Source organism: Felis catus, chromosome D1, assembly GCF_018350175.1.
Source record: "Felis catus isolate Fca126 chromosome D1, F.catus_Fca126_mat1.0, whole genome shotgun sequence".
In the NCBI taxonomy this organism is placed as follows: domain Eukaryota; kingdom Metazoa; phylum Chordata; class Mammalia; order Carnivora; family Felidae; genus Felis; species Felis catus.
The window spans coordinates 88,990,368-89,009,417 of NC_058377.1; the positions used below are offsets into that span (position 1 = coordinate 88,990,368).

The following is a 19,050-nucleotide window of genomic DNA, read 5'->3' on the forward strand; positions in this document are numbered from 1 at the left end:
TGAGAACATACTGTGTGCCAGGCACTGGTGTATGAATTTTGGTTAAAAGACGGAAGCGGGAAAGCAGTTCGTGACGTTGGCCTGCCAGGGTTGACCGCGGGCCTCCACGACGAAGCGATCTGTGAGTCACGCCTGCGAAAGAAAGATGCCGATTTCGGGGTCCTGTTATTTCAAGCTTTCCCCACCTCCACGTCCTCTTTCCTTGCTGTTGCTCATGTAACCAGACTCCTTGAATTTCAGCTTTCCAATGGAAATCCTACTTCATTCCATTTCCTTAAGAGCAAACGGTTGCGTTAGGAGGCAGTTGGGTTGGTAGATAGCGGATGGGGCCCAACAGAAGTTAGGTGTCTTTCCCCTGAAGAATTGATTTGACGCGTATGAAGAGGAGAAAAAAAAAAAAATGAGAGGACCTTATGAGACAAGGTCTCACAAAACAGAAATGATTCAAGGATGTTTGTCTACTGACTGTGCAGAAAAGGCCTTCACCAGCTGTCTGCGTCAGGGGAATAATCATCTTTTCTGTAAACAGCCATCTGCCCTCTGCTTAGTAGGTCCCCTCTAGAAAGCTCCATGGTTTAGAAACGCCTTCCTTCTCTCAAGCTACGGGCAAGCTGTTTGCAGTGTGTGTCCATCCAATCTCATCCTGTCCTCTGTAACAAAGCTGTGCACTAGAACTTCAGTAGTGATGGAAATGTTCTGCATCTGCCCTAACTCACGACCACCAACCACTTGTGGCTCCTACGCCCTTGACGTGTGGCTAGTTTGACTGAAGAGATGAATTTTTAACTTGGTTTACTTTTAATTGGTTTTGCATTTCAATAGCCGCGTGTGGCTAGTGGCCACCATACCGAATGGCACAGCTCTAACACAATGCAAAACAAATCTCTAAATATCTTTAAGGTTTCTCAGGTGGAAGAGCGCTAAGAGCAGGGGTGAAGCTACTCCCCTGTAATCTTTCAGGATACATTCCTCCATGCCCTAAATGTGTGCTACCTGGTTTCCCACCTCACCCTCTCCTGGTAAGGCCCCAGTATGTCCACCCTCTCCTGGTAAGGCCCCAGTATGGCTCCTTCCGTATCTCGTGGTCACTGTTTGCTCAGCGGATCGATGCCTGAGATTTAAGGGGAAAGAAGATGAAGAGGGATGCGATTCTGTAGAGATCTCTGACCTTTGGAGTCAGAAAATCTAAGTTGCAGATACTCTGTTCCCTGCCGTAACTAGCCGTGTAGCCTCGGACGGTACCCTTGACTTCTTGGACTCCGTCTCTGGTTTTACATAATGAAGAGGTTGGGCCGGGTGACCTCTGAAGTCTCCTCAGCTCTAGTGTTCTTTCTGAAAGAACAAAGAAGAATAAAAAAATTAGAGCTTGTCTTTTTAAAGTACTTATTAATGTTTCTGAGTTGGTGAACCGTGAAGATTTTGAGAGCGTGGTGCTCTCAGAGAGGCATAGACTCTCCCACCCTTTCCCCATACCTCGTCCTGTGCACCTCTCTCATTGGCCGCTTCTGAGCTCTATCCTCTTGTGATAAACTGGTGATGTAGTAAGTTTTAAAAAAAGGACTTATTGACGCCTAGAGCCCCGGGTATTGGACTAGTTATTTATGAGAAGCATCCTGTCCTCCTGGAAGAACCCAGATAACAGAGACACATAAATCCAAAGGGAAATGGGGGGCAGGACAGACCCAAGCACAATATTTCTGCGCCCTACAGGTCCAGTGTTACCCACTTTTAAAATCAGCTTCGTTTAGTGGCGCCTGGGTGGCTCAGTCGGTTGAGCATCCGACTTCAGCTCAAGTCATGATCTCACAGTTTATGAGTTTGAGTCCCACGTCAGGCTCTGTGCTGCCAGTAGAAAGCCTGCTTTGGAGTCTATGTCCCCTGCTCTGCCCCTCCCCAGTTCGTTCTCGCTCTCTCTCTCTCTCATACACACACACACACACACACACACACAAATAAACATAAAAAATAAATAAATAAAATCAGCTTTGTTTAGACTACATAATGTGAATCCCAAACTGCTGCCTGTGCACCGTTTTTTACAATTATTAATTTTACAATGTAAAATTAATAATTTTACAATTATTAATCACTTTCCTACAATATCTCATTCAACTTCGAAATCAGCAAATGGGATTTGGTTTAATGAGACACCTTCCCTCCAAAGAACACCTGAGGTACCATTTGAGAATTTAAAATAATGCAAGCAGAGTCCCACCTTCAGCCTTCTGGGCCGTCTTCATAGTAAATATAGTGACCAGGTGGAGGCAGCCAGAAGAAACAAGCAAGACCCAAATTCATGTGGCTCTGGTTATATGAACAGCGACGGCCAGTGCTTCTCGAAAGTTTCCTGTGTTCCAGATTCTGTCCTAAGTGCTTATCCAAGGCCTTGGCTTTGTCACCCCATTTAGTAAGAGCAACAAATAATAGCAATAATGGACTCATGTGTCAGTGCTGGGCTTTGTTTCAAGGGCTTTCCACAATCCTGTGAGATTGGTACTCTTAATAGCCTGATGTTACTGTTAAGAAAACTGAGGCTCAGAGAGGTTAAATGAGCTGTCCCAGGTCACACAGCAATAAGGTCTCAAAATCAAGTCCCTACCCTTGTCTATGTGGACCGCACAAGGCGCAGCCCCACAGATTTGCTCCAAAGTCCAAGCAACCCTCCCTCCGCCCCTCATCAAGCACGCATCGTGCCAGAGGAGACAGGATCTACCTCCTGTTGAGGAGGTATAATTTCTATTTCCCCAAATAAGAGATTAAAGTTTATGGCCTTGGCAGTTCTAGAGGGAATGGCCCATGGTCATGAATAATAGACGCTTTGTCTCTACAACTCCAAACATCCAGCGGCAAAGTGAACAATTCCGACTTCATACTGTTTCCAAATCTCCAGATGGTTGGCAGCATGAATAGAGCTGGGCAGAGCCCAGGCTTCTGGTCATAAAGGCGTAGATTTGAATATTGACTCTGTCTGTCTGACTAGCTGTGTGACCTCAGGCTAGTTATTAAACGTCCCTGGACCTCAGTTTCCACTGCTGTGTGACTAGAATAACAGCTGCATTGCGGGATTGTGGTGAGGATTTCATGAAATTACATGTCAACCGCCTGGCATTCAGGAGGTGTCCAATAAATGCTAGCCCATTTCGCCTCTTGCCGGCCCCACTTGTAGTTGTGAGGCTCTGCAACTTGGCTTCCGTCAAGCAATCTGACTTCTAGATGTGCGGCAGGGATCCTGTTACAGGAAAGAGGAAGTATTGCATCAGGCTGGGCGGGGGAGGCAATGCTACAACGCCACGACCCGGGGACACGATCAAGGTCATGCCCTTCCATAGAAGACCTCCTTGCATTCGAATCTTAAGTAATGTTACTGAGAACCCTGACAGCAACGGTGAACAGCTTGCCTTATATAGTTAAACCTGTGTCCAGGGTTATGGGAAGTTACCCAGTGTTAACCAGTGAAAATCAATACGGCCTTCCCCTTGTAGAAAAATGTTGCATTTTTCTCAGTCCGTGCAGTAAGAACCCTGGTAAGCAGTGTCGCCGGGGAGAGGAAGTAATGGACTTGGTTGAATACCCAAATCAGAATGATGTGTAGTCATCATGTTTGTGGTGCATCGAAGTCTGCAGAAGTTGCTAAAGTGCCTACAAAAAGGCAAATGTTGCCGTCGCGTAGGAGGGGGAAGGAGAATTAGAACTCAGGAGTCAGACACAGAAGGGCCGGAATCGCGATTCTTCTATGGCGGAATAACTGGGGCAAGTTAGTGCGTTTTCTGAGCCTAAGGAGCTCTTCACTTGCAATAGGGGAACAATGCAAAAGGGGAACAATGCCGTGACCGCGGATTCCCAAACTCAGGGGTGCATCAGAACGCTGGAGGGCTTATTAAACCACAGACGTTAAGCCCACTCCTGGAGTTCTCTGATTCAGTGCATCGAGGGTCAGGATGAGCATTTGCATTTCTAACAAACTCCCAGGGGACGCTTTTGCTGCTGGTTTGGGGACTCGCTTTGAGAAGCACGGGACGGTTAAGAGTCAGTAAGACGAAACCTACTGTGACCGTCGAAAATTGTCGTGATGGTGATAGTGGTGACAACAACGATGGTGGTGTGTGTCATAGCACCTTCTCACGTGATTTTTTAAATTACTAGGTGTGGGCAGAAGAAAAAGCTGGTAATCAACAACGGTAATGGAGCAGTGGAGGAGAGAAAGGCAAGTGGACTCAACGGAGAAGCCAGCAAGTCTCAGGAGATGGTGCACTTGGTGAACAAGGAGTCCTCAGTGACCTGCGATCAGTATATGACAGCCGATGAGACGCGGAACCTGCAGAATGTGGACATGAAGATTGGGGTGTAGCGCCTACACCGTGGTGACCTGGGAAAGAAATGGCCGTTGGAGACACAACCAATTCGAGGAGCTGGGACACTTCACAGATGCAATGTGCTACTGATTGTTTCATTGGGGGATATTTTTTTTAGTATAAAATTTTCTACTCCTTTTTGTTTTTGTGTTTTTTTTTTTAAGTCAGGTCCAATTTATACAAACAGCATTGCTTTCTGAAATGAGGGCCAAATTAATAAGCCACAAAAATTTAACTGTTCCAGTTCCCACCTAGAAGCCTCCATCCCCTAGGATATGCTACGCATGGCTTCTAACAAAAGCCACCAATACATCTTTCTGATCCCCAGCCTTCCCTCCACTCCCCCACCTGGGCAACAGCCACCTGCCAGGGACATCCCACGGGACTAAGAGGGATTTGTCCCTGGGAGGACATTTGGATGGGCCCTTATCCCCTCTCCTGCAGCCCGTTCCCTGGGAATTTCTTTCCAGTGGGGTAGGGGGTCAGAATGTACTGGTTACACATCCCCTTCTACAGACCTGGAAATTTTTCAGATGCTTCTGGGGAAATACCCAAAAGGTGAAGCTATTTATCTGTAGGAAGCTATTTATCTGTGTTTTTGAAATATTAAACCCTGGAGGTCCTTTGATCAGTATGATTCTTTTTTTTTTTTTTTTTTTTGGTTACTTTGTCAGAGGCATAAAGGGTTTAAGCTGTTCATAATAAACATCTGTACTTCCTCCACCATAACCCTTTGTGCTGTGATCCTTCGGTTTTTTTTTAACCAGCAAGATCTGGTTCCCAAAAACTCATCAGGAAGATGCGAGAAGGTCCTCCTTGAAAGTCTTCATCTCAGAGCCACTAAGCCCCCATTCAGGTTCACTCAACCCAATCTCAACGAACATCGAGGAAGAGAGCGCTATTTTATTTCTGAGGCTTCAAAGACTTTCTCCTGTCCTAGCATTAGAATTAGGAAAGGAGAAGCTTCAGCTGCCTTTATGTGTCAATGGCCATTGTTTTTCTGCCCTGAAAAGGCTGTGAAAAGTGACCTTATGGTGCATGACCTACCATTCGTGGCACCCCATTTCATAGACACCCAAGTGGTGTCCAAAACCAATATGGAAGTACCTTTTGATCTCTTGTAGTTAAAAGAGAAGTCAATGGATATGAAAGAGAGTCCAACAGAGTAGCCAGCTGATTGGCACAGGTTGGGGAAGAGGGGAGAGAGCTGTGTAGATCCTGTTTGAGTATTTTTATGGCTGTATTTGTTGATACTCTAACAAGCCAGTTGTCTTCCCCTGATGCAGTTGCTACTCAGGGTAAGTCAAGTGCCTGGGAAGTTGCTCAGAAGGTTACAGGTCTTCCTACCATTGGAATCTTAGCACTAGATAGGCAGGTGTCTGACCAAATAAGAGAAAAATGGCTTTATCCCTCGCTTGGTGGTCTTTATTCATAAGTTGAGAAGGTCCCATTGGTCCTGGAACTTCCAAAGGTGACTTGTAATAGAAGCAATTGAATCTATAAAGAACTCCTATAAAATGGGACCTCTTACCTTATGCTTCCGTAGAAAGTCATCTGTTGCCTAAACTGATGTTTAACTGGCAATGTTTCTAAGACAGAAAGGGAGAGAGAGAGAGAGAGAGAGAAGAAGAAGAAGAAGAAGAAGAAAAGAAGAGGAAGAAGAGGAGGAGGAAGGAGGAGGAAGAGGGAGAGGAAGGAGAAGAAAATAGCTCCCACATAAGTCAGGGCTGGACTTCTACATGGAGTGATTATGAAGTATCTAATTTTAAAAGAGATGCCCACTTTGTGCACATTTCCAATTTCTGTTCTCCCTTATCCACCCCCATAACCTCTTCCCAATCATGATCTTTGAAAAGTCCCTTCTTCTATGTGAACATAATCGGTCAGTTCCATATCCAGCTGTCTGGTTTTCTTTTTATTTTCAAGTTGGAAGGGAGGAAATAGACATACAGCCACTCTGTTGTCACAGCCACTAGTGTCCAAGTGCTCCCTGCTTTCCAAGAGCAGAGGCTTCTGACAGGTTCACGCCAGCTCTTTTAGCCACTCCGGGATCCGGTTCAGGAGAGCTATAGCAGGCTCTCGCCTGTCCCCAGATTCTCTTCGGGGCCATGGATAGTGTGAAAAGGCTCACAGCTAGGGATGATTTTCCTTTTCCAGACATTGCCAACCAATAGGCTAAGATAAGTAATTGTTTTCTATTTCATTTTAGAATCAAATATGACTTTTCCTTTTATTATTGTTGTATTTCTTATTGGATATACTTCTGTGTTTTCAAGATAGGAACTGGATAGATAGGTCTAGAGCTTGCGTCCCTTGGCTGCAGTACCCCTGCGATATTGCCTGAAGTTCGTGGAATAAGAGATAATCTCTCCCATTAAGCTGAGAGCTTAAGATGCAATTTTGCCTACAATTGTAAATCTGTTGTGTCTCCTGGGAGCTGCTCTTAACACTGGGTGAAAAGTAAAATGGGGCAAAAGACACCTTCATATCCACATTTTGCACATCCTAGCCTGGCAGAATGGATTCCTCCAGCAGACTCTCTCAAAGTTTTACACTGAGACCATGATGCCACAAATTGATTCCATAGCCAATGTTTAGTCAATGCTGGTACCACAGAGGAGTGGGAGAAAGGAGTCTCTGACTTTTCTAGAAATGTCGAGTATACTTAAGAATAAGAATGACGTGGTCCATGCGACTTCATGTAATGGGTATGCCCTTTTATAAACCATTTGTGTTGCATTTTTAAAGGCTAGCTCGTTGTTCATGCATGTACAGTGACCATTGTTACTTTGATTTTTCACAGCACATCCTTCCTCTGATTTTTGTATATTTATTGATGGACAAGTGGTAACGAGGAAAGCATGATATGTATATTGTCCAGTTGAAAGCACTTATTGGAAAATACTAAAAGGCTACTATTAAAAGGCTAAAGGAAATGGACTCAGGAGTCTCTGATTTAAAGGGAATGGACATCTGGGAGGGGCAAAGGTATGATTGGGTAATTGAGAACCACGAGGTTGAAAGTTGTGAAGTGCCTGAAGCTGCACACTCATCTGATGGTTTCTAAAAATAAAAATCGGTCACGTGGACTTCTAGCACATGAGGGGCTTCTTTTGGAGAAAGTTTAATTTTCTATAGGAAGTGTGTGGTTCGCATAGCTCACACGAAAGATACCGTGACGTGTTCTTTCAAAAGCTGAGATCTACTCCCGGATGTCCAGATAGACTAGTGAACACACTCACCTCCATTCTCTCATGCAGGCCTCTGAAAAGACAATGAAGAGATAGCCCAAAGTAAGCCAGTGGGATCAAAGAGAATGGAAGAAGAGACCATAGGGAAAAACAGTCTGAAGCTGGAAAGTGATAGGTCGTCAGTAACTGCGCAAATTTGGAGAAGGCGAATCCTAAGCCAGCAGTGGGGAAGTTAAGAGACGAGATTCGTGAAGCAGAACTCCTCTCCCCGGACAAAGTCTCAGAAATTGGCAGCATTAGCTACCTCTGGAATGTGCTAGAGAAGATGGGGCTAAAATTAGGAGGCTGGGTTTAAAGTCTATTCGAGAATGCAGTTAGGACCCCAGATCTCCCTCTTCGCTCGAAGGGCCTGAGTGACGATTTTTTCCCAATCCCAACCGATGACCGGAAGGCTATTCTCTGAAGAGAGCAGAGTCTCTGAGGGGAAACAAGGCACATCCAGTTGACATTAGAATACCACACTGAGATGCGAAAACACATAGAAAGAATGTTGAGACCCCCCCAGTCTTCTCTCCCAGCTTGGCTTCCAGAATGCCAGCAGCCAATCATGTATCCATCAGACAGAAGTTCAGTCTTCCTGGGGAATCCGATAAGCCTGAGAGAAAACTCTACAGATGCCAACATGAGCGTTCCCACAAGGAAATGGCTCAGCAAAGCAAGCTACGCTGAAGAGCACATCTGAAGCCACACCAGGCACATAGGGCTTTTAGCTTCCTATGGCTTCTTGCACATCAGAAGTAGAGATAATTCACAGAGAAGAAAACTTTAAAAGACGTCAGTAATAACCTCCTTAAGGTAAGAGGAGAGAGTGTCTCGAGAACACAATGCTAGGGTAAAAAGAAACATTGAGGGAACGCCTACAAAAAAGGAGCTCTTTAAACTCAAAAGTACAAATTAAGAACTAATCTCAAGGGGTGCCCGGGTGGCGCAGTCGGTTAAGCGTCCGACTTCAGCCAGGTCACGATCTCGCGGTCCGTGGGTTCGAGCCCCGCGTCGGGCTCTGGGCTGATGGCTCAGAGCCTGGAGCCTGTTTCCGATTCTGTGTCTCCCTCTCTCTCTGCCCCTCGCCCGTTCATGCTCTGTCTCTCTCTGTCCCAAAAATAAATAAACGTTGAAAAAAAATTAAAAAAAAAAAAAAAGAACTAACCTCAAGAGAAGGTTTGGAAAATCACGTTGAAAAAAACATCCCAGAAAACAGAGAAAGGCAAAGCAAAGGAAACAGGAGAAAAGATAAAAATAGAGAACCATTCTAGGAAATATATGCAAATAATAGGAGTGGCAGAAAGAGAAAACAGAAAATGAAGAGGAAGAATTGGGTGTTTTTAAAGTTTTATTTATTTATTTTGAGAGAGAGAGAGAGAGCGAGCACAAGCAAGGGAGGGGCAGAGAGAGAGGGAGCAAGAGAATCCCAAGCAGGCTCTGCACTGGCAGCACAGAGCCTGATGTGGGGCTTGAACCCACAAACTCTGAGCCAAAACCAAGAGTCGGATGCACCGACTGAGCCACCCAGGCGCCCCGAAGAGGAGAAATTCATTCAAGAATAAATCAAGGTTTCCCAGAGTTAAAAACACATGAATATCTAGATTCAAAGGACCAAGTAAGTGCTCGGCACAATGGATGAAAACAGACCCACACTAAAGCACATCATCTTAAAAATTCATCACAGTTGGGACAGATTATTCTACAAGCTTCTAGAGAGGGAAAATTGAGAATACAGAGGATTAAGAAGCAGAATAGAATCAGGCTTCTCAACAGCCCCATAGAAGACTGGAAACAGTGCCCTCAAAATTCTGAGAGAAATATTCCCCGGCTAGAACTGTAATTTAGATAAACCACAAATTAAGTGAAAGGGTAGAATGAAGGCGTTTCAAATCTGCATTGTCTCCAAACCAGTTCACCCATTTTCAGGCAACTCCCACAGGATGGACTCCATCAAAACAAGGGACTTACCAAGAAAGAGGAAGGCATGAGATTCAGAAAGCAAAGCAAAGGGAATTTTTTCCCAAAATGATGAAAAAGGGAGATCCCAATGGAAGGGAACAGTCCGTTCAAAGCGAAGTACTGACAGTGAATGAAACAACAGAGGCTTCCTGGACCTGTACGTAATTAAGAAGAAGATCACATTTTTGGTTATAGCGGTTAGCGACTGGGGCGTTAAAAACCACTCCAAAATGCAGTAACTTAAAATAGCAAACATTCGTCGTTTCTCATGAGTCTGTTCCTTGACTGGGTGCTTCTTGCTGACCCGGGAAGAGCTCAGGTGAGCACGATTGTACTCACACACGTGTCTGGCGTTAACAAACAGGTCAGCTGGCATCTTTGATGGCCTCATCTGGGATGGCTGGGAAGATGGGGCGAGTCTCTTCCTCACATGGCCCCAGTTGCCTCATCCAGGCTCAGCAGGGATCCAAGTGATGGTAGCGGCCCGCAAGTCTTCTTGAGGCCTAGGCCCAGAACTGGCCATCATTCCGCCATATACTATTGACCAAACAGATCACAAGAGCCGCCCACACTTAAAGGATGGGAAATAGATCTTCCCCCTTACGGGGAGGCGTTGCAAAGTCACACTGCAAAAAGCGTGGTTACCAGCAGGCCAATGATCGGGGTCATTCGTGTAATCAATCTATGACTGATAGGTTGAAAGGTTCTTGTGCTTGAGGGCACCTCTTATGTTGTTTATGCTTAAGTGCACACGCCATTTTGGCGATGTTGGCAACAGCATTAATTTAGAAAGCCATAAACAACTTCATAAATGCCATGGTTATTGGAAGAAGAAGGAGCAGGATCCTGGGGAGATACATGTTCCAGAGATTGCTACAGTAGAAAGAGCGTGAGCTTTGGAATCAGAAGAACCGGGATTTTAAGACTGACTCTACCACTTAACTGTGCAACCCTGTTCACGCCTCTTAAATAATTTGAGTCCTAGGGGCACCTGGGTGGCTCAGTCAGTTAAGCATCTGCCTCTTGATGTTGGCTCACACCGTGACCTAGTGGTTCGTGAGTTCAAGCCCCGGGTCAGGCTCTGCGATGACAGTGTGGAACCTGCTTGGGATTCTCTCTCTCCCTCTCTCTCTGCCCCTCCTCTGCTTGTGCTCGCTCTCTCTTTCTCTCTCTCAAAAATAAATACACATTAAATAATTCGAGTTTTGATTTGCTTATCTGTGAAAGAAGGACAACAAAACCTTCATAGGGCCACAATAAGGATTAAATGAGGTAATAATATTACATGGCAGCGTCTGTTAGATATCAGGTCCTCGAAAATATTAATTCTTAGGTGAATATAAATTCATATCCGTCATGCATGCAGTAGTTACTTAACTTCTCTCTTCACCATCCCCTCCAGTTTCCAGAATGCTAATCAGCTTTTAAGCTATTAACTTAGGGTGCCTGGAACCAGAATATATCGGAATCCAAGGCTCTTTGATTTTAACAGAAAGATATTTTTTGCTTTCAGGACAAGACTAAAGAGATCCAGGAAGCAGATTAGCTGGCACCCCTGGATGAAACCTTGGCCATTCGAGCTGTGGCTGTGGATTGACCAAAGTTGTGGCTCCACCCACGACTTTGATCAAGATTTCCAGAAAGTTGCCTCACCACACCCCTACCCAGGCTGAGCCCACTCCCCCTCCCCCTGCCATCTGTTTACCTTGTCCACATGTCATCGAAGCAGGTCTTCCTCTGCCACTTAATTAATTGGCCCATGGGCCTGTCTTTTCCACAAGACAGTGAGCCTGAGGGCAGGATTTGGGTTCTGTATCTCCAGTGCACTGCAGAAGGCCCAGATCAATAATGGCCTCAAAAGTTACCCTCTACTGAACACTTACAGATACCTACAGACACCTTTGGGTCTTTCCTATAACCCATAAAGGAGAATTATCCTATTTTTAATAGACGAGGCACCTGGGGATACAGAGAAGTTCATTACTGTCCCTAAGATATACAAGTAGAAAGTCGCAAAGCCTGGAATGGAGTTCAGCTCTGTCCAGAACCTCTGACCTAACATGCTTCGGTGCCTGTCATCAGAAGTTTGGTAAATCGAGCGTCAGTGTTAAGAGGTTGTCTCCACATACTGTAAACCAGGTCAGCATGCCCTCGTTCTCTGTGCCTGGTGGGACCGACCGAGGCTTCCAGAAACCACAGGAAGGGCTGGGGAATGAGTAAGTGCGGATACATTCACTACTCAGGCCATATTGGTGATATAATTCATTCAGGAAACTGTAAACAACCTCAGAGATGCTGCCATGTTTATTGGAAGGAGAAGAAACAGGCCACCTGTAGATATGATTTTTGCCGTGTTGCCTGGGCAAGGGGTCAGGGGAGTAGGAAGTCTGGCTGCTTTTTTCTCCATAACCAGCACCCTGGCCTCCAGCCCCGTTCCTTGCCTGTGTTGACATCTGGTCTTCAACACCGGTAGTATGCCCATCTGGGCTCCCCATAACTCGCCTCCTCAATCCACCCCCTCAGGCTTCCAGACTGCTTGCCTCATCATGTGATGACTACTGTTTTCCAGAAATCCAGTCCAAACCACTTCCTCTTTCCTCACTCCTTACAGAAGAAAGGCAAGAACCTCAGGCAAGGCAGCTAAAGTTTAGCCAGCAAACGGTGGTCTCTCAAATAAAATTCCGAGTACAAATTTAACCCTGCCACTTACTCCCTATAGGACCTTGCATAAGTTTTTGAATGGCTCTGTGCCTCAGTTTCCTTACCTGTAAAATGGGAATTATAATTACTGCCAGAAAGACTGATGAGCGATTAAATGAGACGATGTGCGTAAAAATGCGTGGATACAGGTATACACAGGTTTTCTCCCTCCTTCTTGCCACCTTCAACCTTTTCCTCGTGTGAATACAGAGGAGGGACCTAGAGAGAATGCACACCATGGTGTGGGGGCAGTCAGGGTATTCTGAGAATTTCTGAGCCCTTCTCACCCTTCCAAGACTTGGGGTCCTAAAAACCCTCCCACTCTGAGATTCCCAAACAGCTATTGGAAAGAAAAGAAGTTCCCCCTCCTGTCGCCTGGGGAACACGCAGGTTGATTATTGCCAACATCTCACTACACAAAGACCCTGACGGGGCGGGGCTTCTGAGTGGCTTCTGGATGAGAAGAGAGAGGAGATGGGGTTGGAATTCTAGGGGCCTGGCTCCAGAGAGCCCAGGCCCACGCCTTGGGAACCCTTCCATGGAGAAGTGGAGAGGCAGGTTTTCATCACTAAAGACTTACGGGCAATCACACACTTCAGGCGAGGTTAGTAGAGTTCAAAAAGAGCCTGTGCTTTTTATTTTCTCCTCCTCTAAGGATTCTTTAAATCTCATTAAGAAATGAAGAAAGAAGTATCAGGAAAAGCTATCGGAAGGATACAAATAGAATTAAAGATAAAAAAATTACAAGGAAGAGCAAGCAAATGTAGTGGAAGAAAGTTCTTAGGCCTTTCTGCATACAGCAAATAGAGGGATCCTGATAGGTATGAAGTCATCCCAAACGAATCTCAATAAGGGGTGCACTTCTCCTCTCAGTCCCGGGGAGGTTTGCAGGGCAGGTAGGATTGGCCACAATTGGCCTCCCTTCTCTTTCACCCTCTGAAGCCAGTTTCACTGGGTGCTGGGACACGGCACCTTCAGAACCACAAGGTCTGGCCTGGGCTACAGAGCCACTGGAAACGCTGGGCTCTGTCTTAGGGGGGCACCAGGCTGGGACATCTCTCAACGGGCACAGACTCCCTGACCCTCTGTTGTAGATCACTTTCTCCTTCGGCAAAATGTAGAGCTTTGTGTCAAAGCTAATCAAGAAAAGTCCTATGTGTTCTTTTGGTGAGCCAAAGGTGGGATCAATGGGAATCTTCCCACCTAGGTTCGCGTCCTTTCAGAAATTATTTTTCCTGTTAACCATCTTGTTGGCCTTCTCTGGCCTGTTGATAATGCGCCCCCTTGTGGACTTTCCAGAACATTCCATGTGGAAATTGGGTCCTGCCCCTGACTTCCGTCCTTGACTCCTCAGAATAAAACCAGAAAGAAGAAGGTGAAGGTGGGTGTCCTCGCACAAAAGGCTTAGGGCAGAGTGGGAGAGAAAGTGGGTTGCCTGGATGGTGTGACAAAGGATCAGGGTACAACTGATGGTCCCCATACTCCTTTTAGCCCATGTCTTGTGTTTTGAAAAGGATTCAAAGCTCATAAAGAGAAGGAACCATTACTTGGTTGCCATTTAATCATGATCCCGAATACCTCCTGCACGCTGGACACCGTGCTGTGTACCGAAACATACACCCTTGTCCGAGAGACACAAACAGTGTCTTGGAAAACGCCATGGCGGGCGTGCGGAGGAGGGTCTCTGTGATGGCTGACACTGTTTGCTGTCTCCCAGACACCATTTAAAACATGCTGTGCATCGTAACCCAATTAAGTTATTTAACCTCCCTGTGCTTAAATAGACCATAGTCCGCAGCCCGTAGACTTACCAAAACCAACAGAATTAACAGCTTAGGTTTTAGAGCAGTCCCTGCAACTGAGCACTCCAGAAGCATGTGCTGCAATAGGAAAACTGAAATAAGATTCAGGAGAACCCTATGGGACAAAGCACTTTCTTACCTTTATTTTACAGATGGGAAGACTAAGGCACAGGGAGCATAGTCCCTCAGTAAGTGGCAGAGACAGGATGCCAACGTGAACAGCGTGGATCTGTCACACTGGCCTCTTAACCCCTCCATCACGCTGCTTCCATTCCAACATACCCATCCTTGTACCGGAAACAAGTTTCATTACAGCTCCTAGAGAAGGCGGGCTGGCATTAGCACCGATGAGCCATTAACTGACTTTCAAAATCATCCGGGGCTTTAAAACGGTTTATGCCTATTTGTTGGTTCTAAACGCAGCACATATTAAGTTGTCTGGTGTTTGGGGAAAAGCTCAATCCGACGCCAGCTTTTGGCTCTCGATTTGATTTGGAATTATTCCTTTGGCTAAAGAAATTTGCTGAAAGAATCTAGGGTTACTCAAAGAAGACACTGGCTTATTTGGTGTCTTTTATTGTTCCTTAAAAGGAATTTGACATTAAAAATACACAAGTAATAGTCTACTCCATTTCTATAGAAAGGTAAACAGACAACCAAACGTCTGTTTTTTGCAAAATTCTTTATTCCCAGAAGTTTTATGCTGGAAATGTTTTCTCTTCCAAAAAGTAGCCTCTAAGCTTGTTGACCAGTTACACAAATGAGTTAAATTTCAAATCGTATCAGCCTGATGGATAAACTGATTTCCTTCTGCCTCCAGAAATTAGGGAAAGGTGATTTGAACAAGATACGCTTTATTGTCCAATAAAAGTAAGGTGTCTGGTAAATTACCTCAGCGGCAAGGCGGGTGTGAATGCTCTTCAGGCATATTAAGTCCAGGGTCTTCCTTCTGCTAGAACTGTCAAGATGAGTGGAAGAAAATGGTATTTGTTATTTAGGTCAGGGCAGGGGTTTCTGAAAGAAATTCATTCCGGAAATGATGAGATATGTTTTATTTTAAGTAATCGAGGGGAAACCCAGCCACCACCCAGGGTGGCAATTTCTCACCAAGGTTTTCCTCCCATCCCTCCCGTTCTCAGAGACAAGGGCTCACTTCTGAGGAATCCAGAGGGCATGGCGACAGAGCCCATCATTCTCTGTGGAACAACTGTAACTTGAAAGAGGAGAAAAGTAATTGACATCCAACACGGAAGGTTGGGAAAGCTGAGGGAGGTAGAAGGAGCCAAAAGGGGCAGAGATTTGACTATTTCTGGGGGCAGGGCTGGTGGGTACCGAGAGAAAGTGCCGTAGGGATATCAGAAATAGATGGGGTTCAGATGGGATTCGTGGAGGAGAGATAAGGAACAGGAATGAAAAGGAGGTAAAGAGAAAAATCTTGGAAAGGCATATCTTTCATTGCCCACCCCAGAAGGAAACCTCTCTCTCTCTCACACACACACACACGCACACACGAACACCAGCTTATATGCTTGTATGGTTGTATGGTTTGGGGATAAGGTAGGTAGATCAGGTCCACAATGCCTGGTCTCCCTCTCCCCACTTCATTCTTATAATTTTGTAAGATTTTGGGGGGCACCTGGGTGGCTCAGTCGGTTGAGCATCTGACCCTTGACTTTGGCTCAGGTCATGATCCCAGGGTTGTGGGATGCAGCCCCGTGTCTGACTCTGCACTGAGCGTGGAGCCTGCTTAAGTTTCCCTCTCCCCCTCTGCGCCCCTTCCCCCCGCTCTCGCTTTCTAAACGAACAAACAAAGCCCACAATTATGTAGGGCTTTCAAATAATCAGTAGCGGGATATGACGCCTTCATAATAAACGTCATGTCTCCTGCAGTGTCCTCTGCACCTAGAAGAATGCCTGGTGCCTAACAGCTGCTCAAGGATATATGCTGAATAAAGGCACAGATGAACCATAGGAAGAGGCACATCTTGTACGACAGAAGAAGAGGAACCTGATTCACTGGTTACATTTTGGAGGCTTTGCCAGAGTATCTGAATGAGGACATGATGTCTCATTACTTCCAATCCAAGTCACAACCTAGAATTGAGCTGGGAATATATTCCCCAGCCCAGCTGCTAAAGAGCAAAATGTCACCAAGATGTCAGAGTGGACCTAGCCAGTTAGCAGAGCAATGGTATTACATATGAGAGTTTCTTATGCAACGGCCTATTTAAGTGAGGGATGTATATAAGGCAGCTTCATGCTGCCTTCACTCTGCCCCTTGGGAAGGGGTGTGAGTGTGGTTGCTCCATTCGAGAACGGATATTCCATCTCAGACTTTCAGTTAAAGTCAACAGATTGAATATACTCCTTTGTTTTCCTTCCTAAGACTTGCTCAAATGGTAGCAGGTGTAGTGAAAGAGTATAGACCTATGGGGGCGCCTGGGTGGCTCAGTCGGTTGAGCGTCCGACTTCGGCTCAGGTCACGATCTCACAGTTCCTGAGTTCGAGCCCCACTTCAGGCTCTGTGCTGTCAGTGCAGAGCCTGCTTCAGATCCTCTTTCCCCCTCGCTCTCTGCCCCTTCCCTGCCTGCATTCTCTCTCTCTCAAAAATAAACAAACATGAAAAAAAAGACTAGAGACCTGTAAATACAGAAGGAATGGAGGAAGAAGGCACATGAGCAGAAAAAGAGATTTCAATAGGTTTTGGGAGACAGAAAGTATACGATAGAAGGGTGACTGGGTGGCTCTGTCGGTTAAATGTCTGACTCTTGCTCTCAGCTCAGGCCACAATCTCAAGGTTCCTGAGATTGAACGTCGCTTAGGGCTCTGAGCTGTCAGCGCGGATCCTGCCTGGGATTCTTTCCCTCTCTCCCTGCCCCTCCCCCGCCCTCTCAAAACAAATATACTTTAAAAAGAGAGAGAGAGAAATAAATGGTAGAGGGATTCCCGGTTTAGCCGGTGTGGAAAGCTATAACCCAGTGTGCGTGCAGAGTGAGGATCTCTGAGAGGCGCTCCCGCAGAACCCGTCTTCCATAGGAGATGCCTGTGTCCTGGGTCAGCGAGTGGACAGAGTGGAGGTAAGAAGCAAAAACGCATGACTGAAGCTGGAACTAGACAAACTGGGTCCAAAGGACCCTCTTGCCCGGGACTTTGAATCTTGAGACAATGGCACTCAGATGGGTGAGAAGTGGAGAGAGATTCTCAGCGGTGGGAACGTGGCAGCTAGGTCCGGGGACAGAGCTGGTGAAGAGAAGCTATGGGGCAGCGTCCTTGCCAAATTAATCTGCCTCCCAGCCTCCAAATGCCCAAGAGACAAATAGAGGAGGGATGTCTGTTCCTCCCTGATTTTTAATAGCTGAATAGACATTATGCCTGTGGGCATCTTACTCAACATATTTGGGCCTCAGTTTCCTCGTCTGTGAAATGGGCTTATTGCACCCCCCACTAAGCTGCATAAGCACTTCCCCACAGCAAGACCCCGGCTGGACAAAGGAAAGTCCAATTACCTGACTCATCTCTTCAGAGGACAACTAGAGTCCCATTCCTTGGGGGCAAAAATAAAATTAGAACCTCAGTTTGGGGTTATTTTTTTAATCAATCAATTCAACATCTTAGCTTTCAATGACACAACTGTTTAGGGGAAAAAATCTCACTTCTAATTTGAAACTGGTGCAGAAAAAAATAATTTTTTTTGTCATTCTAAACTGTCCAGCGTCAATCTTAGAAAAACAACTCTTACAGGGGCGCCTGGGTGGCGCAGTCGGTTAAGCGTCCGACTTCAGCCAGGTCACGATCTCACGGTCCGGGAGTTCGAGCCCCGCATCAGGCTCTGGGCTGATGGCTCAGAGCCTGGAGCCTGTTTCCGATTCTGTGTCTCCCTCTCTCTCTGCCCCTCCGTTCATGCTCTGTCTCTCTCTGTCCCAAAAATAAATAAACGTTGAAAAAAAAAAAAAGAAAAACAACTCTTACAGTGTATCGGCTGAGACTCCCTTGATCTATGCTGTCTTTCCCTGCCTTCAGAAGCCTCTGGTGATTGAGTTCCCTTTCTTCGGGACAGGTAAAACATACATCGTTCCCATAGGCATCATTGGATAGATACCGGCTCGTAAGATGTGTTTCATTTTGCTTCCAAATGAGGCTACGACAAAGAGGAAACATCTAAGCTGAGACCCCAGAGTAGGAGATAAATTTCCCTAATGTAGCAGGTGGTTGTTTGCAGTAAAAACACCTGCAAATTCTCTATGGCCCCAAATGGCAAAGTCTATTGCTTACTCGTGCTATCTGCCCATCCATCATGAGTCCCAACAGGCTCTGTCATCACAGCCACTCAGAGACCACGACTGACTGTGCGGTCACCATATCAGGTATTTTCATTACTTGCCAGAAGGAAAGAGAGATTCTAGAAATGTGAGCACTTGTAGAGCTGGAAGAGGCAACTACTTCTCAACCCCAAACAGGGAAAGATAAAGTACAGATGTACTGTGTGCACTAACTGTCTCAGAGGCAAAATCAATTTGAGTAGATGGTCATCGTACCTCTTGCTAAAAACTCTGCAGGAACTAATATGGCATCCAGCATATTCTTTCATTAAAAAAAAGAAAGAAAGAAAGTGACTCAGAGAAAAAGAAATCTAAGGCTATGGCGCTCTGCCTCAAGCCTGATTGGCTCAAGGTACCCACAATTATGAGCAAGGGATGTGTTTCTAGAAGGGCTGAGGGTGTGGCTGTTGGCGTCAGAGGCTGATTAGAGTCAAACTTATGAAAGCTGGGGAAGATGTTAAGAGTCATGATGCCAAAGACACTACAGACCTCAACTAGAACAACTCTGTGACTGAGGAAGACTTGAAGGAGCCCTGAAGCCCAACTTTCTATGAGCAAAAAGCAGATGATGTTGCTAGAGGAGAGATTATTCCTATATGCTCTCTGCACATGCAGCAACAGAGCATAATGGAAAAGGAGGGGCTTCCTAGGAGGTGGGATGAAACACCACGGGGGGAAAATGGAC

General features: G+C 45.9%; 1 protein-coding gene and 1 long non-coding RNA gene across 19 annotated transcripts in view; both read left to right on the forward strand.

Moving 5' to 3' along the window:
- The window catches only part of CD44 (CD44 molecule), a 91,437-nt gene extending 84,145 nt beyond the window's left edge, over window positions 1-7,292 (forward strand). For all 17 annotated transcript variants that reach the window (XM_019812260.3, XM_019812261.3, XM_019812264.3 and 14 more), the window contains one exon: window positions 4,144-7,292. In XM_019812260.3, the coding sequence (XP_019667819.3) occupies window positions 4,144-4,348 (205 nt within the window). In that variant the 3' untranslated portion in view covers window positions 4,349-7,292. The remainder of the gene's footprint in view (window positions 1-4,143) is intronic.
- Window positions 7,293-10,671: 3,379 nt separating this feature from the next.
- LOC123380571 lies at window positions 10,672-16,196 on the forward strand. 2 transcript variants are annotated; one of them, XR_006586527.1, is made up of 4 exons: window positions 10,672-12,848; window positions 13,544-13,625; window positions 14,199-14,349; window positions 15,937-16,196. It is a non-coding gene; the product is annotated as an uncharacterized LOC123380571 (long non-coding RNA). The 2 variants fall into 2 exon arrangements; XR_006586528.1 differs by lacking the exon at window positions 15,937-16,196 and adding an exon at window positions 15,186-15,739.
- Window positions 16,197-19,050: the final 2,854 nt, after the last annotated feature.